Raw genomic sequence first — 26,052 nt, 5'->3', positions numbered from 1 at the left:
TTTCCCGCCGAAACTACATTACATTTTGAAAACATCACGATGTTATAATTTATAAAAGCTAGAAAACTTTAATGCCGATTTACTGATCGTTTCTTTTTACGGAACATCATCCGTTACTCCGCTACCGCCCCAATACGAAGCGTGGTGTGAATTAGAAGCCAGCAGCATTATGGTAGTTTTTAAGGACCCCCGAGTGGTTTGCCAGATGATAAACAAGACACCACTTCATTTTATTAGTCAGTCATTTCCTAATTATTTCCTGGAAGGAAAAAAAAAAAAAAATGTAATTTGCCACTAATTATAGGAAAAATACAGACAAAGTTAATTGTGTGTGTTCGTTATTTATTACTTGGAACTTAGTTCTCCATGAACGCTTTATTGTGAGCGTGCTGGTAAACTTAATTCCACATGAACGTTCCGTTGACCTGTTGTGCACTGGCTAGAATCTCACACCTATTAACTCATTGGAACTGATTATCATTAAGTTTGCTCCTCGAACCATGTGACTGCACTATTTCACTGTTAATTAATACACATTTTTTTTTGCAGCAGCAAACTTGCCAGGAAAGAATAATTAAGACTCCATGCTGCATTCACACCGTATGGGTGGTCTCTCTCTGTTTGCTCGTGTGAGTCGGCGAGGCTCTTTTTTGGAATAAGTTCTCAGGTGGTAAGCCACTTATGGGAGTTGGCACCTGGCCTCTGGACTCTCTAATCTATTTGGCGATACTGGATGGCTTAGATGAAATGACAACAAAGATTAAGCCACGGGCAAGAACTTGAGGGATCCCAAACTGCCTCTTGACCCGCTAAACATGTTTAGAGAGAAGCAGCAGCAGCAGCCAGGCCCGATGTGGAGGGATACCTGGTGGGTTTGAGGTTTTTCCACGCTCTGATACACTCCCCCCCCCCCCCCCCCCCCCCCCCCCCCCCCCCCAGATCTTCTCTAGGCCTGAGCTTTCTCCCGGAGTCTTAATGCAATTCTCCACCTCACCTCGGCAAAGCTCATGTAATTGCTACGCATCAGATATCCTACATCCCCCTTTTTTTTTTTTTTCTTCAAACACCCTTAAATGATTTCATTTGCAGGGGTGTTTAATATTACATTTTGTCGACACGCCGGGCGATATCTGCAACGAGGACGCCGTCCTCACACCGCCGCTCTCTCCTCAAATTAGACGACGGGCCAAAAGGAATACCGATGACTGCTCGTGCTTTTAATTAGCGCTCCCGTGTCACGGACAATAAAGAGAAATGCTGAACAAGAGGAAGAGGGAAAGGAGTAATGAGAAGACTAATGGTAAAAAATGATTCCAGATTGGCTCTCCTCTTTCTTATGTCAAGACGGAATTAATTTTTAATAGTCTTTAGCTTCACTCTCTGATGTGGAGCAGCTTCATATGCTGCTATAGTGCGCCTTTGTTTACGCAGACTTGAAGGACTGCCCATTATTTTCAGTTTCATAAAACAATATAATTGTGTTTATTACGAATATTAGCATACAGATGAATCTGATCAAAAACGTAAATTAAAACATATAAAAAAAAAAAAGGCATCTTTTTTTTTAATTACTTTAAGAGACGCACATTCATTTTCTGCTCATTTTTCGTTGGCCCGTTTTTTTTCCGTCCCTTTCTAGCAGAAAGTGAGAACGCAAATAGAAAGACGTCACTACTGGAAACCTATTGAATGACATCACGACAGTGTCTCCTTGCAGAGGGAACGAGTCCTGCTAATAATCAGCTACTTTAAAAATAATCTCAGTAAAAGCAGTGTCGGTATCATTTCGTAGAAACTGAAAACCAGTGAGGTTCTCATTAAGTTCATATGCATAAAGTGTTAGTACACAGTTGCCTAATCACACATCCAGCAGACATATAGCAACATTAGCATTTTGGGCCACACAATCAATGAAACTCCAATATCCACTCTCTTTTTAACTCTTTGCTTTTTAACTCTTTGCTTTGGTCTCCACCTCGGGGGGAAATATCTGTTTCGCTGCAACATTTTCCATGGCTCGTAGCCGGCTTTGTCTCCCTGCTATTGAGTGCTGGGCGGGTAGTATTTACATATATTTGTCTCTGTAAATAGCTGCAACTGGAAACCAGGAGAACAAGAACAGTAGCACTGAACTAAAAGATTTCATCTGCGGGACGTTAAAACAGTCGGATGATACTTTTCTGTTGGTTTGTCACTATAAGTGTCCCCTTTCACATTAAACATAGTCATTTAATCCCTTGTTAATACAAAAAAAGTGAGAAACAACCCCGAAACTGGTCAAACCCACATACCTCAGTAACTGAAGCTGCCCCTCTCTTTGCCCTTTCCCCCCCACAATGCAACCCGACCAACCAGCGGGGAATTGCATTGCTCCGAAAGATTACGAGGCCTCTCTTCCCACCACACGTTGTTGCTCCAAAACTCCTCCTAAACTAGGATGCAACAGTGCTGGCAACAGTTGCCAGGGTAACGCACAAATGCAGTGCCCGTTGCTTTGTTTCCTTCCTGACTCGCCGCTGAGTGAGTGGAAAATGCCATATAAGTACAGAGGGGGAGGTTGGAAAGTGCTCCACGAACTGTCACCAAGAAAGTCTTTAATTGGGGGTGAAAACCTGAGCCGCTGTGATGGGAATGCCCTTTTTGTGTGTGTGTGTGTGTGTGTGTGTGTGTGTGTGTGTGTGTTGCTTTGGGTCCATCAGAAAGACGAAGACATGTACAACGGGCTATTTATATGTGAAGATCTCACCGTGTACCCGGTGGCGCATGCACACTTCTTTATTTTTTTTTCAGCTTCATTACCCTTACACAAGTGAAAATGGACCTGTGGCGCTGCAAAGGCTCAGAGGACGGAGCGCGGCTGTAGAAATGCAGCAGCAGCAGCAGGCGGCGCGCCCGGAGTGAAATATGCTCACTCCTTCTCAGGCCAAAGTGACAGAGTCGCCGCTCGTTGGGCTTTATTTGTCACGCTGGACCCGTGAGGTCTCAAAGGCAGTGAGCATTCCTCTCTGCCTTCAATGGGACACACTAATGCATCCACTGGGCTTCAGCGACGGGTCCAATACATTGGCTGTCGGCTATTGGCCGAGTCCATCGCCGGTTATTTTCATCGAAATAATGAATTAAGAAATACAAAAAAATGAACTGTAAATTCAAAGCATTCGTGGCAAGGAGCTGGCAGTTGGAGTTCGGCCGTAATATGCACGTTCTTGTTACTTAATGCACCGCCCTGCCAGCGCTTTTCTGACCGTAGAAGAAAACGCTGTACGGACACTCGGCTTTAGTGATTGCTGTCCGATCAATCACAAGTCAATTCATAAATCCTATTTAAGAACTCGACCCACAACTGTTTGTGCTGTTTGTGTCTGATCATTTAATAGCGTTACGCTGTCCCCACCTATTTGTTCATTCGGAGGCTGCAAGGGGGGGGCGGCGTCCTTCATCTGACGCCATGGGACTGTCTCAAACCAGCGTGGGACAGCTGTTCAGCCTACTGCTCAGCAGAGATCTCAATGTGATTTATTTTGTGGTAGTCTATAGGCTGTAATGCAAGTAAAAAGAGGTTTTCACGATGAAGACTGCGGGTGTTTGCGAGACTCCCCCCTGCACATGCACGCTCCAAAAAACACAAACGCTTGACACTTTAATGTGAACTTAATGTGAATCTATCCACAAAAGATTTAAGAAGAACCTCGGGGAGGAAGGAAAGCTCTCAGTGCTCGTACAGTACTGCTGAGAACAGACCAGCATGGACACGAGCGTTATATTATTATTGTTTGTGAGATATAAACCATAATCTTCTAACATCCCCCAGCATTGTTTAGCAAACAATTGACCAACGAATGAATCAGTTGAAAGCAGCAGATCCAATCAGACCAGTCAATGAACGTAATGGTTTGTTAAACACCAGTATTCCTGAAGTAGAGTTAACAGTCATCAAAAAGACATTTCCTCGTTTTTTTCCAATATAATAATAAAAATACAGATAATTGAATGATTTCTGGCGTCTGTGCTCTCGAGATCTGTGTCGAGACGGCTTTCTCACCACATTTTAAACTCACAGCTGCTCTACTTGAGCACAGTAATGAGCTCATGCCAAATCTAAATCTAAAATGATCCGGCTTCACACACAGGACAATAATTCGCATTCACACATACAGCGTTTCCCCTTTTTCTAATGTATTATGCATGTGTGCTCCGTCTTTGGCCGCGAGCAACCCTAGAAGCCTCTCGTTCACCCAAATAAACAGGCCGACCCACAAACACAATGAATTACTCATGATTCATTAGCAATTAATGGCCCTCGTTCTGCGCTTTCATTTCCAATTAGGAGTGCTGAGGGGACTAAATATGTCTGCTGTGAGTGAGAGAACGGGCTTCCAGTCACGCTCCGTTTCTCCGGCTCGTAACTGCCTGTTTATATTGTTTACTCCATCGCCATCACTGAATATCGGTGTGTGTGTGGAGATCTCTGTTCATATATGTACATGTGGTTTTAAAACTTCTTTTTTTTCCCAGGAACTAAATGCGTAGCTGTGCGTTTTTCAATACATCTAATTGAGGAAAAAGGCTTCATAAGCCCCCCGAGGGTTAGCGTGCACTTCTGAGCTCATGCGCGTGTCTTCCTGTGTACTCAGGGCAACATCGCTCCCTCGGCCCGAGTATTTCCAAAGTGCGGAGCTTGAAGTTGGACAGCAGCATCTGGAGCAATGAGCTGGTGGAGGTACGCACTGATTTTTCTTATGAGTGGGAGCTAATTAAGTTCTCACTTGATGTGAAAGGCAGTGTCTTAAAATGAACTGCTTCTGCTTCGTTTCAAAGGATTTATAAACTTAGCGAAGACCTGGAAAAACTAATCGACAAGATTTGTTGCCAAGACAAACGGTGCAACGATTTGGGGGCTTGGCAGATGTTTATTTCGAACCCTACTAACAGGTCTACAAATAATCCTCCGCTGTAATTGTCCTCTTTCCATTTTCCTTAACCCCCTCAGCTCTTCCTGGAGGTGGGGAACAAGAACGCCAACAGTTTCTGGGCGGCTAATCTTCCCCTGGAGGAGGAAGTCCACAGCGGGGCGTCGGTGGAGCAGCGCGCCTCGTTCAGCCGCAGGAAGTACAGGGAGAGGAAGTACCGGAGGGTGCTGGAGGGCTTTCAGGACCTGGAGCAGCTCAACCAGGTACAATCCTAATGAAGACACCATGTGGTGCAAGTAGTACCACTGGTACACTAGATCTACACCTCCCGAACTCCCTCACTGCCACGACGAGTTATCCTCTACATGAAAGCCGGGGCTTGTGTCTCATTGACTTTCAGTCTCGTCTTATAAACGTGTGACTTGGGCGATCAGCTCACGAACAGACTCGCTAAATACAAGTGTAAACAACCACCGAGACTCAAACCACTCGCTGAGGTGGTCTGGGACTCACTCGGCAACATGACGTTTGTAGTGTAAGCACTGATGCGTCATGATGTGTCGTCAAAGCCACGGCTTCCCTTTTGTCTTCCCTTTTTCTCCTCTTCGGTTCTCAAATTTCGTAAGCTAGCTTTGTCCATAAAGTATGACAATATTAATACATATATCAGGAGTGCATCTGCAATGCTTCGATTTCCTCTTCTTTTAATTTTCAGGCAGACTAGACACGGGAATTGCGTCGCTGCCTCCCGTCAAACATTTCGCATTTGGTCTTTGCGAACGGAAATGATGCGCTATAGTTTATTTACATATATAGAGGTGAGAAGTGAGATCCCGATCACAAGGGATCACTCGAGACGCATTCCAGATGTGACCTGGTGCACTGATGAGCCTTCCACTTGTGATCGGAGCTCCCAAAACGCACGGTACTGCCAGGTGTGAACAGGGTCACTGCTGCACTCTCTACCTGGAAGTTGTACCGCCTTTTATACCAGCGATCCAATGTGTGCATAGAGTTCAATGTGACTGGAAATGTCACAATCTGCAGTTATGGCGGCCATTGTGGTTCATATCCAACACATCTATTGTTCCTTTAAGTGTTAGTCAACAGAAGTTGACTTGCAACAAGCAACCAGCATATCTTTAGATGCACTTGCTGCTGCAACATTGTTTGCATGCCACACTTTGAGCTTTGAAGCTCTGATGTACTTCAGCTCTAGCCGCAACGTGTGAGCAAGTAAACCATCAAGAAGTATCTCTGTTCAAGACATTTAAAGTATTTAAATCCATCAACCTGCTGTAATAAGATAGCTCCATCGTGGTACATGGCTTACTCCATTTGCTAAATCCAACATGTCTGAACATGTCTATATTTTTCTGACCTTTTGACAATCGGTGGAACAGCGCCATGAGTCGGATCGATCTGTGCGAGCACGTTGACGCTGAGGGCTTCTCTTCTAGTTTGTGTTTTAGGGTTTATTACTGCAGCAAAAAGAAAAAAAAGAAAAGAGCCTGTTTTTTTTTTGTTTTTTTTGGCTTCTCCTAAAAGAGAGGGTCTTAAAAAGCACCAAGCACTGAGCCTCCAAACGGCTGTTTCCACCTGCGTCAGCATTTACGCAGATCAGCCCCCATGTATTGTTTTCTTGTGTGGAAAGAGAGGGATGGAGAGAGAGAGAGAAGGAATGAAGGGGGGAGGTAAGGAAGAGATATACCAGCCAGCTAAGTGGAAAAGTGGATTAGGATCCACAACGGAAACGCTTGGGTTGGTTTTATTGCGGCTTTGCTGGCCTTTTTGCGTGTGTCTGTGTATTTGGGAGTGTGTGATGTGTACATGCGTGTGAACATGTGTGTGCTGCACCACTAAGGATGTGTGAATTTGCTGTTATAGTGTGAGTATTTTTTGCAGGAGATGAAGTGTGACAGCCACAGAGAGTGTGGCTGCCTAAAAGGGTTTGGGCAATGGAGGTGTGTGTGTGCTGAAATAATGTTCAAAACAAGTTCATTCATCTTAAACAAAAAGTAATAAATCCTTCCGCAACCTATGAAAAAAAAAAAGAAAACCAAAAAAGTGTTTTAAACTTAAACAAGGACACTGAGTCTGATCTCATTGGACACGTTGTTCCAGTTTTGTGTCACACTTACTTACCATTATACAAGTATGAATATGAAAAAACGAAAAGCTATATAAAAGCTATTCCTCTGGGATTCGTCTCTGGAACAAAGACAATAACACGAGCGATTTCCTCAGTGACATTCATGCCGTTCTCAAATCACGTGATGGCATTTTAACAAGTTTTATGGGCGCAGGGGTCACGAGACTCACTCAACACATACAGTCAATTACCGCTTTAGAGTGTCAATTCGAGTAATGAAATGAAATTCGAGGAGTGAAATGGAATTAAAAGGAAATGAAGTGATTCATCCCCGACGGCAGCAACATGTCTCTTACATCATCTCGAAGCCGCGCGCTCTTATTCTGTTGAGATGGGTTTTTTTCCTGGTTTCTTCATTTCATGCCCTCTCTTAATGCCGCTCTCTCTGTTTCTTAGTCCCATGTTCCCCATTAGAAGCTCATATCCCAGTGACCTCCACGTAGTCTCTGCAGGCCACATGACCTAGAGAGGGGGTGGTGTGTGTGTGTGTGTGTGTGTGTCAGAGGACCTTCTTATATCATTACACACACAGACACACACATAAACCCTCTCGTGGCTGCAGTAATTGCTATGACACGGAAGGTCATTTCCAGAGACGATACAGAATAAGGCCAGGTTGCTTGGGACTATTTCGCCATAATCTGACCCCGTCTCCCCAATGGCGGCTGAGACAAAAACATTCTGCGACTAAACTAATCATATCTTATATAAAAACTTTTTTTTTTTGGCGTTTTCTGTTGCTGAATGAAACTTTTTTTTTTGCGGAAAAGATGCGCATGGATAGCAATAGATGAATCCGTGTGCTTGGAAAGTCCTCGCAAGTCTTTTTGTGTAGGCAGGCAGGTTATATTGACAGGTGCTTTTGTGTGTGTGTGTGTGTGTAGGTGTGTGTGTGTGTCTGTATTTATATGTGCAGCCTCACCACGCCTCACTTTTTTCCAGACGGATCTTGCTTTTTTCGCGGCCGATCGATGCAGCTTACCGACTCGCTCCGGCGCCGATGAAAGGAGAGGTTTGCTCGTTGAAATCTCGCCGTTTACCACTCGACTCCGCTGTTGATCCACTTTGTCGCGGGTCATCGTGCACAATGTCACATCAATTGACTGGACTGATGGGAAGAGACAGACGGCAGACAGAGAGAGAAACTATTTTCCTCCGTCAGACTCTTTAAATCTCGCTCGGCCTTCACACTGTCTGAAACAGGTGAATGGTTTTAACAAAGCTTGTCTGCACACACTACATATAGAAGTGTTTTTTTTTGTTGCTCCTATTAAAGGAGGAATTCAACATCATGTATTTATAGAAGTTCTTTAAAAAGTTCTATAAAAGTTTGTTTAACAGCCCCTGGAAGACCAGGCGCCAACCTCAATCGGTGAATGCTGGAGCCAGTGCAGAGATGCCTCAACCAGCAGTTCTTCTAATGACCGTCATACGGGTTAAAAGAACATGTTAGTTTAGTAAAAGGATATTCAGGTTCATGCAGAAGTGTTTGAGATATCTTTGATTGACGGGTGCCTCAGCCTATCACAGCCTGTTGTGGTGGTTGCCGTTCAACTCAGCTCCTCCCAGGCTTCCTCCACTTTGACTCTTCTGTGGATTTAGGATTAGATGGCACACATGTTAGACCCAGAATCCGGTCTGGTCCATAATTTTACATTATTTTTAGACAAACATTTTTTGTTTATTTGCCACCTAGAGTACCCGGTGGAAACAGTTGTATGATGCTTCTTGTGGCTCTTAGAGGAGACGTCTAAGAAAATACCTCGACCCAGACTTGACTTTTATTATTTATTAAAATATATGACAGGCTCTCGCAAGTTCCCTCATTTCATGACGGTGCTTTTTAAGTTGAGAATAAGACTTACGGTCCAAGTTTTGGCCTTTTAAAAAAACTGGAATTACTGGAAATGTTGAGGAAAGGTTAGGGCTGAAACACATCCATTTTCCTTTGTTGCTGTGCATCATTAAAAAGTGTTATTTGTGAGTGTGCTGACTCATTTGTTTGCCTAATTTGTGATTTTTGGGTCGGCAGCCGTCATTCTCGACTGAGTTGAGCAACAAGCCAGTTCTTTTCCTAAAGCTGGAATTAAGCAGAAGTGTTATTGAGGACGAAAGCACTTCCTTTGTTTCCATATGAACATTTGTAATAGATTGTATGATTATGACCACTTCAACATTGAGTTCCCACATCATAATTATAACAGTTCTCAATTGCAGTGTGGTGAAAAGTGCACAAATCACTGTTCTTTTACACATAGTATATATTTTTATATTTTCCAATACACGCCATTCTTCACATTTTTTTTCAACCGACAATTTTGGAAACTTTTAAATTGTGTGCAGTACAGGCCTACTCACACCCCTAATTTCTTTAAATGGTCACATTGTTTCTGTGTTTTCTCTTTCATTGTCTTGTTTGTCAGTGTCATACTGTACATATCTCCCACACTGTGATGTTTTGGAACCGAGTATTCGCTCCGTGAATTCCCTCTTGCCTCAGTGTGCTCCGCTGTTGTTATTTGCTCATTTCGTTTTATGCCTCTATTCCCACATTTCTCTTCTTCCAATTTGAAACTGTTAGTTTCATTATATTTAATATGGGCCATTTGTCCTGTTCTTATTTGCTGTATTCCTCTTTTTTTCACAGGGATTAGAGATGTAATGATTCCCACAGGGAAGTTTGATCTTATTTTAACTCCTCTTTTGAGATCAGCGGGCGGAACTCAATTCTAAACTTTTATATGGTTTTGTGACGCCGCTTTATAGACTCTTTGTCCTCTGTCAACCTGGCACACGCACAGAGCGACAGCGAGCGGCTTCTGCTACACGAGGACGTGAGACCAACGCTCACATTTCCGGGGATTTTCACTGTCTGGGATGTGAAATGTGTAAAAGCTACTTAGAAATGCAATGAGCGGTGACTGAACTTACTCAGTCTTTTATGAGTCAATCACTCTAATAAATGCCAAGTGACAGATGGACTTACATGAATGAGATTCACGGGCCAATAAAAAATAAGCCCTAGACATCTGAGTTAGAAATATGTCCAAATTGGAAATACAGTATTATCCTACAAATACGTTTCATGTGTGTACAGGCACTGTGTGCAGCGGTGGTGTTGCCTGACGTGCTGCAGACCATGGCGCTGGTGTTCAGTGGGGCAGATGTTATGTGCGCCACTGGGGATCCCGCCTCCTCAACCCCGTACCTCTTGGCCCAACGTGCTGGACAGCGGCTGCAGATGGAGTTCCTGCACCAGAACAAACTCTCCGGTAAGCAACTGTGGTTAGGCCCCTTATGGTTCACTCCCCGCCTGTTGCGGTTTACTATGACAACAATGGCAGATTTACCACTTGAAATGAGTTTGAAACAGTGGGTCTCTGGTTTCTTTTCGCTTATTCTGTCGGCTGAAATAACAGCTTTTGTTACCAAAATGATACCAGATGTAGCTAGCTTGCTAATAGTATGCTAACTCGCACTTCTGCTGACATTTCTCCATCTAATTACTATAAAAACAAAAAAAGAATTCTGCAAAATGGTCTCAAATATGCACTTGCTGCTTACATCAATTATTTAAACAAATGTACATAGATATATATAACAAAAGTTAGCATCCTCTACTTTTTCAGTTTATGAGTTTAGCCTTGTTTTAGCGTTTAACATTTAGAGTAAAATTCTACCTTGAAGTTCATTTGCATTTGAAGGTTTGCTAACAATATGCTCCGTGGCTTTTGAGGTAACACTTGCTTACTACTGTTGGTTGCACGATAGTTAGCTGTCATGCTAACATTAGTGGGTTAAGTTAGAGCAGACAAAAAGCCCTGTTTGATCAACTTCTTATGGCTCTCTGGCATCTAAGTAAATACTATATTTCAACACAACTGTGCATACTTTTTATTCAGAGAAAAAGAGTTCCGGGTAGAATACAGGAAACTTTCCCATGGCCAGTGTTCAAGCCAGGTGAGATGCGAGACCACAGAAAGTAGCTATGAAACCGAATTACTCATGAATTCTCCTGGACCGGCCAGAAAGAGGAGCTGACGCACTCTCATAAATCAGTGAGAGGCCTTTAAACTAGGTGTGCGAGTTGGACTTTTACAACCGTCGGCACCACTTATATTCAGCCCATTGTCTTTATACTTTAACAAGCCAATCATGTTTAGAACTCTTACTCACCGCTGTGCCGCCACGTTTATAGAAGCACAGTGGGAGCACAGTTTGTTTTCTTTTTTTCCACTGCCATGAATAGGAAATGAAGGCAGAAAAACCCACAAATTTGAAGCCAGCTAGTTTGTCTCTCTCTCTCTCTCTCTCTCGCTCTCGCTCTCGCTCTCGCTCTCTCTCTGTGTCTGCTATTTATCCCCAACTGTCCTTTGTATTACCCACCTCATGTTTCCCGCCATCGGAGACACGGCAGATGTGCTGTGTCGTGCGGCTTCCTCATGACGGGTTCTTTTTGTTTGTGCGGTTGCGCACGGGGGCCGATGATGAGAATGTATGAGATTAAAGGAGCGAGAGAGGTCATTGGCTGTGGCCGGGGGGGGGGGGGAGACTGACTTTCTCAGGGACTGTATTTTTACATAATGCATGCGCTGCAACTGTGCACACCTGCCTGCGCAAAGCCTGTTAGGGACTCCTAATTGCTAGCTTGGGTCACCTGGTCGCATGGTCATGGCCATTACTTGGAGGTGTGCTAAAATACACACACCCAGAGAGACGGACGGACACAAACACACACACACACTCGTGTGGTGTTGTCCATCGGAAACGTGTAGCATACTTGCAGTCTCTATACGCTCATTATGTGTCTGGAAGTTGTTGTGTTTCATCATTAAAAAAAAACAAGATAAATATGGAGCCGACCGTACTCTTCCTATAGAAATGTCTGTTCAACTAAACAGACCAACTACTGCAAGCAAGACGGACCGAGGTCAGGGGGGGGTTACCAAGAACCCAAATGCCACTCTGATAGATTCACAGTTTGTTGGCTGCAATGGAGATCTTGCCTCAGGGGTCAACAGTCACTCTGCCATGTAGTCCCGACTTGCTGCGCCGACCACGAGAAAGCGACTCCAGTGACGCTGGTGATGTTCACCCGGGGGTCAGATGCACCGTTAAAGATGGCGTCTTCTTTACAACAAAGCCAACATTTGCTGGATGTCGGCGGTACACGTAGTCAACTAAAGCAAATAATTCCTCACTGTCGGCAATATTGACCGAGAAAGCAGAGTTTTCCCGCTTGCGGAGCTGGGCGGGTGCTCTCGCGCATGATCTTCTGGCGCCCGGTATGCCTGCGCTGCATGAGGAAAATCTGCGATGAGGGATAACATTGCTCAATATTGCGATGACGATATGACTTGCAATAATTACACAAATATGAATAGTGTGCATATTAGCTATACATTTCCATACATTGAATATATAACTAGGCTAAATGTAGTGTCTATAGCAGCAACAGTAATGTTCACAACGGTAACGTCACGACAGGAACTCAATAACATCTCACTGGAAACCAATCCTAAATGTCAATAAAATAGATGGTGGTCCTGACATCAACATACAGAGTGAAGCTTGTAAAGCATGAGCCTGCAACTTGATTCAATTAAGTTCGGAAACAAATGCCAATCATTATCATTCTTTTTGGTGGTGCAATATTCTGTTTCCCTGAAGGAGCCGGGAACTTTATATCACCACACACAGTTATGAAGTTCTTTGGCACAGTATATTATGAGGCTCGATGGAGTATTGACTGACCCAATTTACTACGACGATCGAACGCTCTGTGTTTTCTCAACACTACTGTGTATGTGGCTATGTGCACCTTTTTTTTCTAGCAGGTTTAAAAAGCTGTAAATAAATACGATTTGTGAAACTACAGTGGGAAAAACAACCCGACTGTTATGGTGCTGCTGAAAAGATTAAGGCTCCACACAAAAACCCTGTCCAAATTCCCTATTTGACATTTTCCGACTGCCGGACACATTGTCACATCACACAAAGCTGTGGAAAGTGGCGTCTCCATTGTTTTTGTGCATGCAGCCCCCAGAGTTTTGCAGAGAAAAAAAAAGAAAAAAAAGACTTGTGAAAATTTAGATTAAACAAAAAAAAAATTGAACTTTTTCAGCTGGTTGTGTCTGGCAGAGGCTGGGAACAATTCAATACCCACATGACGCCATCCCTGCTGTATAGCTTGGTGTTGAAACAGCGAAGATAGAGAGGAGAATAAAGAGAGCAACATAGCAGCCAATATCAAGAACAAAAACAGAGCGCCGGGTTGTTTAGGAGACCGAAGCCTCGGGTTACAGTTGAAGTTCTTCACATGCGATGCGACATAAGGACAGATAAAAGTGTTTCCTTTTTGTTTGAAGCGGACTGTCTGCTGTCGTGGCATTATGCGCGTACCTGCGGTGGCTGTGTGCTTAGTATTCTCCCTTTTTTTATTTTTTATTTGATCTCATAAAGCACACATCCCCAACCAGGGTACACTTCAGGCCTCCGTTCACCCGCCACATGGTGCCGTAAACCAAAAACTATATTGAATGAAATGGTAGCAGACATGGCTCTCCACCAAATTCCCCCCCCGCCCCCCTCCCCCGCGGTGGGAGGCTGAGATAAGACGACAATAAAACAATCGCCAGACTGAACAGTTCTCACTCTTCACAACCAAAATCTGAATCGGAGTGCCTCTCGGTGTGAGGAAAACATTGCGGCCGCGTCTCCTTCGCAGTGTGAAGCGCGCTCCCAATTTGTACAAATAAAAAATAGAGTAGCCTCTCTATTTCCCCCTGGATGTAGTGTATGAAAACAAAGCTGTCAGCCTGCTTCTCCCAGAAAACCCTCGCCACTGTCCCTTTCCTTCCACAGCGGCTCATTTGTAGCTCCAGAATTGGGACGTCCTCTGATACCGGAGCATTGCTACTTCATTAGCTCCCTCTCTCGCTCTGCATACATCTAAATGCATGCACACGGGCCTCCACGGACCTAGCTGTCCCGCCCACACCTGCTCGCCCCATAGCACCCTGGGATGCATGTTCATTTACATATTCCCCCATCCCAGATTTCATTAAAATAACGCCAATGGCGGCTCTCCGAGACAGTGTCTATTCACATTTTCAGACACCCCCGAGGGCGAATGCTTCCACTGAGGCGGTTTCTTGTATGTCTTTTAGGTTCCTTCATCATTTTTCATGTCCAGTGTATTTTCCATATGTTGCACTCGAGAAGCTTCATAAGCCACATTGGAAACTAATTAAAATATCTAATATAAGGTTAATTTAAATTATCATGGGCTCTGTTGTAGCTAAACTGTAAAATGAACACACTTGCCAACGTCAAACGTGTCTCACGGTAATCTATTTTGGCACAATTCATGTCTAACTGTGCCGTCACCGCCGTCTGTCCTGTCACTTCCCACTTTGAACATTAGTGATGGATATGAGACCAGACACGCACAACTGTGGAGACTGTACTTTGATGGTTGATGACACTTTTTGAATGCTAATTCGCTGTCTAAGTGGTCAAGGAAACCAAACTGTAAGTGGGCAGTTTTTTCCCCCAATTCCCCCGATAAACCGTCTATCCTAAAATTTGAAGTTGTGTCTTGACGAAAGCAACAACTGACGGACTCTTGATTTTAAATTCTCTTAACAAGAAAATGTAAAAAACCCAAATTGTTCCCATATCCAACACCTTGCTGGCTAATTTAACTTAGTACACCGATGGTGTTGCCAGCGTCGCTGTCACGTCCAAGTTTGCGGCGTTAACGGACGACCCGGAGGACAGGTTTGGCCAACGAATAGTTTCCTAACTCCGAAAAGAAGTTTCATACCTCGGACATGGCCGCTCTCTCTGTGCCGGTGCCACTGGTCCCCGTCGGACTAATTGGTTCTTAAATGCTGCAGGTGGGCAACATTAACGACCGGGCTCCATGCGCCACTTGGCCTCTGTACCAGAGCACAGACATGAAGGATCCATTTATGCCAACTGCACTCTGACCAAGTCCAGTCAGTTGATGTCAAAACATATTAGAGGAGCGGTTCACATCAATGCTTTGAGTTTACGTTTGTGTAAATGTTGTAATGTGGTACACTTTTAAAAGGAGATCGCGTCAGTGGTTGCATCGTGTATCTCAACTCTCATAAATATTGACGTATGTTAGTTGAAACCTGGAAATTGGACGTAACATTTTATTTGTGCGTTTATAAGGGATTTCACAGTAAACGTATTCATTTGACGTACTGTTCACATAAAAATAAGAAATAGTGGAGCTTTAAAGCAAGTGTTTAGAATGCCATACTTTGAAGAAAGCACTGCCATTAGAACTACTTCTAAGATTACCGTATTAAAAAAAGAAAATACACAAATAGTAGCTTTACGGTTGTGCAACAAGACAGTGAGCCCCTGCCAGCAATTACCCTGTAAATCTCTGGATAAGAGCATCAGCTAATGTCTTAACTGTAAACAGAGCAGTGTAAACATGTAAATTGTGTTTTATGGGAGCTCCTCACTCCACCCAAGAGGACGTTCTACCGTTAAAAAAAAACAAACCCCGAGCTAAGCCGGCGATGCCTCTCGCTGTTGACATCATCCCGCTTCTTCTTAAATGACACACCGCGGATTTGGAGGCAAGAGGAGTTTTATTGTTGCCACCCCAGCATCCCCGACGCCTCGAATCTCTGAAATCTCGCGGCACATTAAAAATTTATCCAGCCGGCTTTCTGTGTGGATAATAAAAAGATGAACGTCAACACACACACACACACAGGCACCAACAGTAAATCAGAGGCCCTGTTTTATCTTGGGTCTCCATTCCACCCTGCTGTTAGCAGCATCGCTAGGCTCTGCCAGGTTGTTGACGTGCATGTTTTTAACTTCCACACAAACCGTACAACTGGGCTATTAGAGGGTCAGGAGGTCACAAGCAGCCGGTGAGTCTTTCTGAGTCTTAATAACGGAGGTGTTTCCCCTGGTGCTGTGTGTGTGTGTGTGTGTGTGTGTGTGTGTGTGTGTGTGTGTGTGTGTGTGTGTGTGTGTGTGTGTGTGTGTGTGTGTGTGTGTGTGTGTGTGTGTGTGTGTGTGTGTGTGTGTGTGTGTGTGTGTGTGTGGATGGTTTTAATTTTCAAGCCTCTGGCTCAACAGCTCAATAAATGAGTTGTATGTCTGTAACCATGTGAATGACGGTCCATGTCGTCTTCTGCTCTCTTATCTTTAGCTGACTTGTACATTTCATCCATGCTTGCCTTGCATATGTTAGCCCTTTGTGTTATTTACTGTGTGTGTGTGTGTGTGTGTGTGTGTGTGTGTGTGCGCTGATTACCCCACTGTCCGCCGCTTGTCGGGGACCACTTTGTGACCGTTGCCGTGGGCGACCAGATGGCTAATTGAGCACTCTGTCATGTCACATCCCTTCGCTGGGGGACTGAGCCAATCAGCGCGGGCCAGACTTCTCAACCGCCGCCCCCACAGACATCACAGTCCCATCTTAACGGAGTCCAGCTTTAGGGGCCCAGAGGGACTGTTTAGAAGGCTCACAGAGAGAGAGAGACAGAGCCTTGTTACAACTGATACAGCATCAAGCCACTGGCTTATTTACATTCTCTCAACCTGAGTGGTTGGAAAATAGTGTGTGTGTGTGTGTGTTGGATTCACTTCCCTGCAGTTTGCTGATTAAATTCTGTCAGATTCCATGTATTGATGATGCTGCTGTTCGGCGGACACATTGTCCGCGGTAGATTCAAAGCCAGATTACAGATGTTGCTCCCTGATGTCACCCAGGCTTTCTGTCACCCTGCTGCTGATTGGCTCTACATCCTTTGGCGGCAGTGAATAAAAAATGAGCTCCGTCATGCCAGATGTGGTGCTGGTGTTGATTTGATTGCTACTAGCTAGACTGATCATGAGTGATGGTGTATTTGTTTGGTGTCTTACGGTCTTTATTACTCATAAACATGTTGATATTACTCTTTTCTTTAGGTGTGAAAACGTAAACATATTTTCGATGACTCATCTAGAGCTGGTATCGAATCAAATGTGATGTGTGCTGACTAGCTAACCCCCCCCCCAAAGTAAAGAGAGCGCTTATAAAAATATACAAATACTCAAAGTAACGAGATAACTAAATCAAAAATCAATTAATTGTGAAAAAAAGGATTGAAAACATAATGTCCTCAGAGATAGTTACATGATAGAAAACATGTAATAATCTAAATTACACATTTGTCATCTCACTGTATATATATTGTCACATTGTCCACTCCTAAATGTATAAATCTACTTAAGATTTGAACTTTTTGTGGGCTTTACCTTCATTTCATCCTCATTTAGTAATATACAGTTTAAAAAAAACTTAATTGAGTTTCTTACACCCTTTTTTTATTTCATTTTTCAGAATATGCTCATTAATTCCTAATATTTACTGTAATTCAGAGATCATTAATGTGCATATGGACACAGTTAATTAGTTCTTCAGAGTAAGCTGTCTTGTTGAATGAACTGATTGTTTCTGCTGAGCGATACGCGGCCTTGAGATGAGGTGGTGTCAGTGAAGGGTGGAACTGTCGCTTCAATTAAAAGTGGTTTCAATTATACGTCTTTTACCTTGCCTTGATGAGAGAGAGCTGGAGGTGGTGAAGATACGAATCTGTGAGATATTGCCAAGGCTCCGGCAGAAAATTGAACCCCAGAATTGAAGCTAATTGAATTTGAGAACGATAAGGTTGAATGTGGGGAGCTCTTAAAGCCAGCGAGAAAGGATGAGATGAGGGAGTTTAGCAGGAAAACGAGAAAAGAATTAGCGAGGAAGGCTTTTAATTTAAACGGATAAAGATGAAGACGGGACTGAACTTAAAAACTATTTATTTTACAGTACTGTACATGTAGGTATGTGTCTTGAAATGCTCTCTGTAATCCTCGATAATTAAATGTTTTTTTACAAAAAATCCAAATCTCGGATTTACTTGTGGTCAAATACGGCAAAAGTCATCCAAATTTAGAATTTGAAATGTTACCGCTGCAGGTGGAGGTGAACTGGTGAAGCATCGTAATGGCGCACTTCCTTCACTACATTAATTGGGGAAAACCATTTCCCTGCTCATCTACTGTATCCCCCCCCCCCTCCCTCACTGTAGATTTCCCCAGACTGGAGCAGTGGTCGGAGAGCACTTCCCTGTCTGACGTCTCCTTCTTCATGGATGGCTTCCTCTACATCTCCACCGGGCCGGCCAAGACGACGCTGGACCGCCGTGGAAGAGATGGTGAGTTTTTTTTTTTTTTTTTTGCCGAGGCCGATCAATCCGTCAATCCTTTTGTAAGCAATTTAAACTGCGTGTTTGTCAAGAGATCTACTCCAGTTAAGCGCTGAGCGATCAATCAGTGTCAGTCTGTCAGTTGTCAAACTGCCAATCGTTTAATCCTTACACCAAACAGTCCGGTCTAAACGATCAATGAATCCGCCTTTCAAATGCGTTCTGCATCGGTCCTCTGGGAGTACGCGTCAGATGGAAAGATCTTCTCAAGACGACCCAGCACCGGAATACCCTACGTGAGTAGCTACAGGGTAAATTAAGGCCGGGGTTAAGAAAATTAAGATAAAAATACATTTAAGAATTCACTTCAAGTCCTCTCCAAAGCCACCTGAGAGATGCTACCCCTCCCCCCACCAAACAAATCTCCTTGTCCTGTCTTCCAAAGCAGTTTAAAACTTTTAATCAGGCTCCATTTCACACTCCTCAGCTGCTGCTGCTGCTGCTGCACCTCTCCTGCTCCGCAGCGGTCCCACTTCTCCAAACAGCTGGAGCGTTTCTCGGGGGCCCCATGGGTAATTAGGAGAAGGAGCCGGCTCTGGATGCCGCCCCTCGGGAAGGGGGTTATTGGGAAGGTGGAGGAGTGGGATGGAGGATGGTGGGGGGGGGGGGGGGGGGGGGGTTGGTCCGGGTGGGACCTGACAGCTTGCGGTTACCTACCACTCGGATGAGCGGAATCTCCCTCGTCTTGGGCAAGACATCCATCTCTATTTCCGTCAACCCGGCGCACACGCTCTGCTCTCATTGGTGGTCGTACATGCCGGCTAATGAACAGGGCTGAGGTTCTCGGAAATTGCCCCTTAGAGGAGATGGGAGAAAAAAAATTCTCACCAGTGTCTATTGAAATTCTCATTATACGTAGAGGTGAGATTCACTCCCATTTCATTTGTTGAAGGATGATTCACATGTATTGGAATTTGGGTCCTAATTCCATAATGGCTGGCCATCATTTACGGTGGTTATGATAATATTGCACTCGCCAAGGAAATTGCTTGGACCTGGGAAACATGGCAACATTGCTAAGTCTGATTGGTCGGATAAAATTGCCAGATTATCTTGACCACTTCATGGTCAGCAGTCTTTCATGATATTTGCTCAAACTGTGACTATATCGTGAAAAACATCCTGATTCAAGCCGTTTTCTTTCTCCGGGGTGATTCCTCATGTTAAAGTAGTTCCAGAAAAAGAACACTATTGGCTGTATTTATAGAAAACCCATTGGCATGACAACATTAGAGAGAGCCCTTCGCTCGAGATGGACCAAGACGACAGATACACATTTTTTTGCTCGAGGTCCATTTTAGTCACTGTTTGTGCATTTTGTACCACTTACAGACGCCGCGCCATTCCAAAGCTGTACCCTTCTGATGACTGCCTGTAATATTTCGGACGATAAACGCCCCGTTATGTCATCTATTATGAAGAGCCGTACAAGTTTGGCTTTTGTGCTTTAATGGGGCTTTAACTGCAGATGCAGCTGCTAAAAAATTCAGAGGGGTTGGGGTTTGAAAACTCGATGCGTTTCACCTTCTTCAATCATGAGGGAGCACTGTCAGGACTTTGCGACCGTGGAGGGACAAGGTGTTTTTTTTTTTGTTTTTTTTAGCGTACTCCAGGATGCCTTTTTCGCTTCCTGGCTAATGGTGAGATGGTCTATAGATACACCCAAAGTTCTTAATAATTCATAGTTTGTAGTCAGGGCTTAATAAAAAGCACTCTGCCACAGCATCCCAAACTTTTTGTCTGGAGACGACTCCAGAAGAGGCTTTCATGCCTCCGCTGATGGGGAGCTAAATTGAGAGTATACGACATGAATTAATTTGGCAAGCAATGTTGGTAATGGCCTCGACCGAGGTTCGCATTGGGGGGGGATCATTGTGCCAGTCTGCCGTAAGTGAAATAAAATACTGTGCTACTTAGCGTCTGGCAAAACACCGTGGTGAGCCTAGATGCCGCTGGGACTGTAGATTAAGATTAGAACAACAATATTCCATCTTGTTATTTCTGTGCTGGAATCTAGGTTGAACTGGTTTATTCTCCAGCGTGGAGCCACTTTATTAGCTCTTCAGTTGAGCTCCGCTCCACATTAGGCTTTTTACGCAGTTGATTCCAGCGTAAATGAAGTCATACTACTTCCACATTAAGGAGTGTGTACATGCTTTATGTGCATCTCCGTGTGTGTGTGTCTGGCCACTCGGGAGAGTCTTGGGAGGCGAGAGAGAGAGAGAGACGCGAGGCGGTTACTATCTGAAATGGTGAGTGGCAGCAGGGAAAGGCCAGCCCCTAATTTCTGATTAGTTTTGTCTTCTCCTCATCAGCTGCGCTCTGTAACAGTAACTCAACTGCTGCCAGAGAGAGAGAGAGAGAGAGAGAAGAAGAAGAGGATGAGGTGCTGTGGAGAGTCGAGAGAAACGTAGAATGATGTTCACAGTTTTATTAGCACACAAATCTGAGCGCATATGAACATTCAATTACTCGCATCTACAAAGCCGGAGTCAAGTTTTTGATAATAAACCAAATATTGTTTATGGTTTCTGCTGAAAATGAGCTGTCAAAAGGGTGTTTAATGATTGGAATACATAAGCAGTCACATTTATGGGAATCTACACGAAAGCTGTTTAAACAATTAGTCTTAATTTAATCATGTGTGCTCATATTACTGTGCCTCTGCTTGCTTCAATGAGTCAGTAGTGCAGTTTTTTTTAAGGCCAAAAATACATGGCAGATAGTGTTTTTTTTCCTCTTTATCTGATGCCATATCTGTCCATTCCTCCCTGTAATGAAGTGGGCTGTAATTCTGGCACAGACAGATCGTTCAGATCCCTTCAGTTTCTCGATTTCCATTTCCAGCTCCCCTGACAAGCTGTCCAGCAGATGTCTTCATCACAGATATTTTAGTCCGATGGCGAGATAGGCAGAAGATTGGCGGAAGGAGAGCGAGCGGGAGAGATGAGGGTGATTCACTGGAAAGGGGCGAGGGGGGGGGGGGGGCACAGCCTGCTTTTTTTTCCCGATGCATACTGAAATGGGTGTCTGTGCAGTGTCGATAAAATAAGTTTCGGGGGACATTGGGAAAATCTTGAGCAGTGCAGTTGGAGACACAATCTGAGTCTTAACTTTTGAGTAAATATGTAATTCTCTAACTTTGGCCGTTCAGCCGATGACTAATACGACTTTTTTTTTTATTTGCCATATTGCCGACTTTCTGAGTTTAATCCACCTGTTCGTCTTGCGTACTTGGAGCGTTTAGCGAATTTGACAAATTATACCGAAGTGAGCGAGGAGAAAATAAAGCAGAGAAAGAGATTCCACAATTTCTTCTGGAAAAAATAAAAAGCTATGCAGGGAGCACTCTTGGCGTTCAAGCTAATTGGCCCAATTTAGCTGGTGGAGGCACATACCACGGTTGGCTTCCGCTAGCGTCGTCTCTGGCGGCTGGTTGCGGACTCCCGCGGAGAACGGCTGGGCCGCGGGGGCCATTGCTGTTGTGTGTGTGTGTGTGTGTGTGGGGAAACAGCTGGCTGTGGATGCAGCTGCCTGATTGTAAATCAAGCACTATTGTTCCCCCCCCTTTTTTTTTTGCACGGCTGCTTGTGTAGAAGCTCGTGATATCCCGCCCGCAGAGGAAATTCTGCACCACAAACAGAGGAGGAAGAAGAAGAAGGATGCATGCGTTTTTTTTTTTTTTGCGTTTCCTGGTGGAATATCTTGAAGGGATCCAAAGGCATTCATTACTGCGTGAGGAAGTAACTTCTGCAACAAAATCCCCCAAAATATCTGAATAACAGTTCCATTCAATTGAGTAAAAGTCACTGCAGCTATTCCACATTTACACTGAAGTCATTATTGTGCTGAAATAACAGCCACACCACACACGTTTTCAATCTTTGAGGTATTCTTTCACTTTCAGGCATCCCATGAAAAATGCCTTCTTCTGTCCTCCCATCCAAAAACCAAATCCTTCATGTTCATTCACTATTCAAACCCAAAAGAGATAAGTGCCCTCCTTTTTAAACCCTCTTCTTCTGTCTCCTCATTCTTATGTGGGCATCTGCTCTTCCGGGTGTGCCGGCCAATATTAGGACAACTCCTCAGAAGCTGCTTGGTCGAGTGGTGAGCCCAGGGACCCGGGGTCCTGTAGCAATTTGCTTCCGTGATTCACGATGGGATTTTTAATGTCTTTTCTCCTTGGAGTTGAGAGAAAATTAAAAAATTCTTTTTTTTTTTCTCTTTCTCCCCTCTACTATAGTGTAAAGTCCGACATTCCAAGGAGACGGGATCCAAACTCCATGTGTGCCAACATGAAAATTAAATCTATTAATAATTCTGATGTTCTAGGACAATCGAGACAAAGCAAAGCCTTCCGTGACCCCTCATCACTTAAATCCTGCTTTATTTCAGCCGTTTTTTTTCGAGTTAAAGGAAATGTTATGCAGGAATCTATGAGAGAAAAGAAAAAAGAAACAAGCAATATGTTTTTAGTGCTTTCCTATGATGTTGTTCATCTTGGGTCCCCTCACGTTTTAGACAGCCCCAGACAATAGCTATTTGCCGCCATTGATGTCGCGTTAACGGAAATGTAGTACCAGATACCAAAACCCTATCTGATACCATTTTAATATAGAAAAACAAAGCAATAAACACTTTGCACTAGTGTTAAGAAGTTAAACATGTATTTGTTGTTCACAATGTAGCATTATGAGGGGAAAAAGGCAAAATGGCGAGATAATCAATGGCAGTTTTCTAGCAACTTATGATCGCAATTAACTTCATTTTGGAAATTAAGTGTGCTTCTGATGATTATTATGGTCTGCGTTTTTCAGACGGTACAAATGAAACTGCTCAGTTAGTTATGGAGGCAAAAATTACTGGAAAATACAAACTTAACTGTGTCATAACGGGAAATGATGGACATGACATTTTCTGGAAATCCATTTGGAACGGAAGTGAAGTTACGATCTCTTCTGTCGCCAAGACAACAGTCCGTCCTGTCAGACAGATGGGATTGGTAATGACTTTAAATACCAGAGTCTCTCTCTCTCCCTCCAACACACACACACACACACACACACACACAGAGTCACATGCAAAGCTGCTACCTGCACGGATGGTTTAAGATTAAATATTGTGATTATTCAGTTGCTGGAATCATTTTTTTTCTGGGGTCAGAAGAAAAGTATTTTTTTTTAAATGCCACAGTAAGCAACAAGATATTAGTCATTTTTCAATGCCGTCTGACGTTTGTGTCCAGATTGTTTTTTGGAGACAGAAAAGACAAAAGAAAAAGAAAGAGCCATACAGCGAGGCGGTGCAAGGGTGAAAGAGAGCGAAACTGACATCCTCGTTTCCTATGCTTATCACACCCTTTTTCTTTTAACAGACAGTTGTAGACACTTCCTTTTTTACGATATCTGTTCCTTCAGAAACATCACACACAGTTGGCAGAGGAATGTGCAATTAGCATATTCATGAGATGAATACAGTGGAAACTTTGGAGTCACAAGCGACAGGGGGTGCGAGGGAGGGGTGGGGGGGGGCTGTTTGTGTGTGTGTGTGTGTGCGTGTTTGTTTGTTTGTTTGTTGCGGAACACAAAAGCAGATGGCACGGTGACTTTGTAAAAATCCAAAATTAGGTAGGTTTTCATGAACTTCATGCTCATTGGCTATGTAAATCACACAGTCAGACAGTCATGAAAGACGATGTTGTTCTCCAGCGTTCCCATCGAGATCACGCTCGTTGATTGAAATCTGCTCGGTACTTAGAGTCTCTTTAAAGCTGGGTTCATACTCGCCGTACTTAAAAACCGGCACGAGGCCGGTAATGACGTCATAGCTGCTCGCCAGTCGAGTGCAAGTTCACCTCTGAACTTTTGACACCAGACGCTTGCTCAGTGTTCTGAGCTTTAATGTCACAAATATTCCCTAAATAAAAGCACGATGAACCTGTCTGAGGATTTGACAAAGACGGACATCTACATTTGAGTACATATTATGCCAGCCAAAATCAAATTAATACAGGAAATTCAACCTCCGTCTCTTTATAGTGCATCTAATACTTGACTTCTTTCTTAAAGCTCGACTCTTTTAATGCCGTGTGTCTTCAGTAAGCTTGACTTAGTCGTCCTCAAATGGACAGAAGAAAGGACCGCCTCCTCCTATCCGATTCATCGTAAAGTTAAAGCACAAACTAAATCTTCTGTTCTTCAACAGTGAGATGTTTGCACTCCTCTCTCCATGCCATTACCTCTTTTGTTGCATTATTGATGTTCTTTTTTTTTTTTTCCTTCTTCTTCTCTTGGATGTTGATTCTGGAGGCGTGTTTGCTCGAAACGCCGGCCTTCAGGTGGTGTGATCTTTTTTTTTTTTACGTCTGCTCGGTTTGGCGTTTGATGAAAAACAACAACTTTGTTTTTGAGTTAACTGCTCCCTTGAACAAAAGCGGAGGCTTATGACGCCGTCACGTCTCCATTCATCTATCGGAGTGCGAAAGCTGAATGCACGGCGTCTTATCTCCGGACTTGTAAACGGTTTCTCGGTGGTGCTGTCTTAGCTCGTAGAGAGTCATTAGCGCCGTTAAATGGGGTTGGAGTGGTGCTAATTGTTCACAAACCAATCGCTAACATTGCAGGCACTAATTCATTTCTTTTTCTGACTCTACAAACAATAGCCAATTTGTCACATTTTTATCAGTATGCAAATCATGGCGCTACAGTAGTTATTAAATAGATGCCAGACACATTGGAGAATCTTGGGTACATGAGGATAGAAGCTATACATATTCTGAAGTTAGCATCAGATCAGCACAATGCTGATTTACAACAGGAAGCGGCTGGTGAAAAGTGTCATCAAACAACCTAAAACAATACATGTTCTCAATGTGGTATTTAGAGCATTAATGTAGCCACTGCAGCACATATGCTCTGAATTCCATATTGAGAACCTTTAACTAGTTAAGACTATTATTTGTAGGTAGTTCAAGTACGTAATACAAAATGTGTCTGTATGTGTTTGTGTATATTTCAGACATGGCCCATCGTTGGTGTACTTTAGAGGGCGGCTTCCTGAGTTACTACGAGAGCGAGCGCAGCCCGTCGGCCATCGGCCGGGTGGACGTCTCTGAGGTGGTCAGCCTGGCTGTCAGCAACACAGAGACGATGACTGGAGCTGGGTATGAGCACACACACACACACACGCACACACTGTGGACGGGTCCCTGCTGTCGAGTAAAAAAAAAACCTTCCTAAAAAAAACTAAATCCACTGTAAACTTTTTATGCAAAATCTTCATTGGATTATAAGCATTTTGAACAGTTGTTCAGGCGAGCTTTAGGGCTTCCTTTACACGAAATAAATTGCTCTCATACACACACACACACACACACTATGCAGTCAAACCCATTTGAAATGCCATTAAATCATAATTCATATTTGATTGTTCAACCTGCTTTGAGGATACACATGCAGTCTTTTAAATGTTTTATTTACAAAAATGTTTTATTTGGCAGTTTACTGCACATGTAATACACATCCCAACATAAACACACGCTCACAGCTTCTTCCCGTTGTCACACGTCTCATTAGCATAATCTAAACTTGAGTATTATTCAATTTAAGAGACCCTATCACGGCTTTATGAGCGCTATATTTCCTGTTTACTCCGGCGGAGACGCGGGCGAAGCGTCGCGGCTTTA

The 26,052-nt window shown here is 43.7% G+C and overlaps 1 protein-coding gene across 1 annotated transcript in view; it reads left to right on the top strand.

Moving 5' to 3' along the window:
* The window catches only part of arap2 (ArfGAP with RhoGAP domain, ankyrin repeat and PH domain 2), an 81,683-nt gene that overhangs the window by 25,715 nt on the left and 29,916 nt on the right, over window positions 1–26,052 (top strand). Inside the window, exons 11-15 of the mRNA XM_079184595.1 lie at window positions 4,635–4,720; window positions 4,991–5,173; window positions 10,160–10,334; window positions 18,189–18,314; window positions 25,386–25,530. Coding sequence (XP_079040721.1) covers window positions 4,635–4,720; window positions 4,991–5,173; window positions 10,160–10,334; window positions 18,189–18,314; window positions 25,386–25,530 — 715 coding nt within the window. The remainder of the gene's footprint in view (window positions 1–4,634; window positions 4,721–4,990; window positions 5,174–10,159; window positions 10,335–18,188; window positions 18,315–25,385; window positions 25,531–26,052) is intronic.

This window comes from Pholis gunnellus (assembly GCF_910591455.1).
Source record: "Pholis gunnellus genome assembly, chromosome: 23".
NCBI classification, from domain to species: Eukaryota; Metazoa; Chordata; class Actinopteri; order Perciformes; family Pholidae; genus Pholis; species Pholis gunnellus.
The sequence above is the reverse complement of the archived record's forward strand: the minus strand, read 5'-3'. Positions and strand labels throughout refer to the sequence as shown.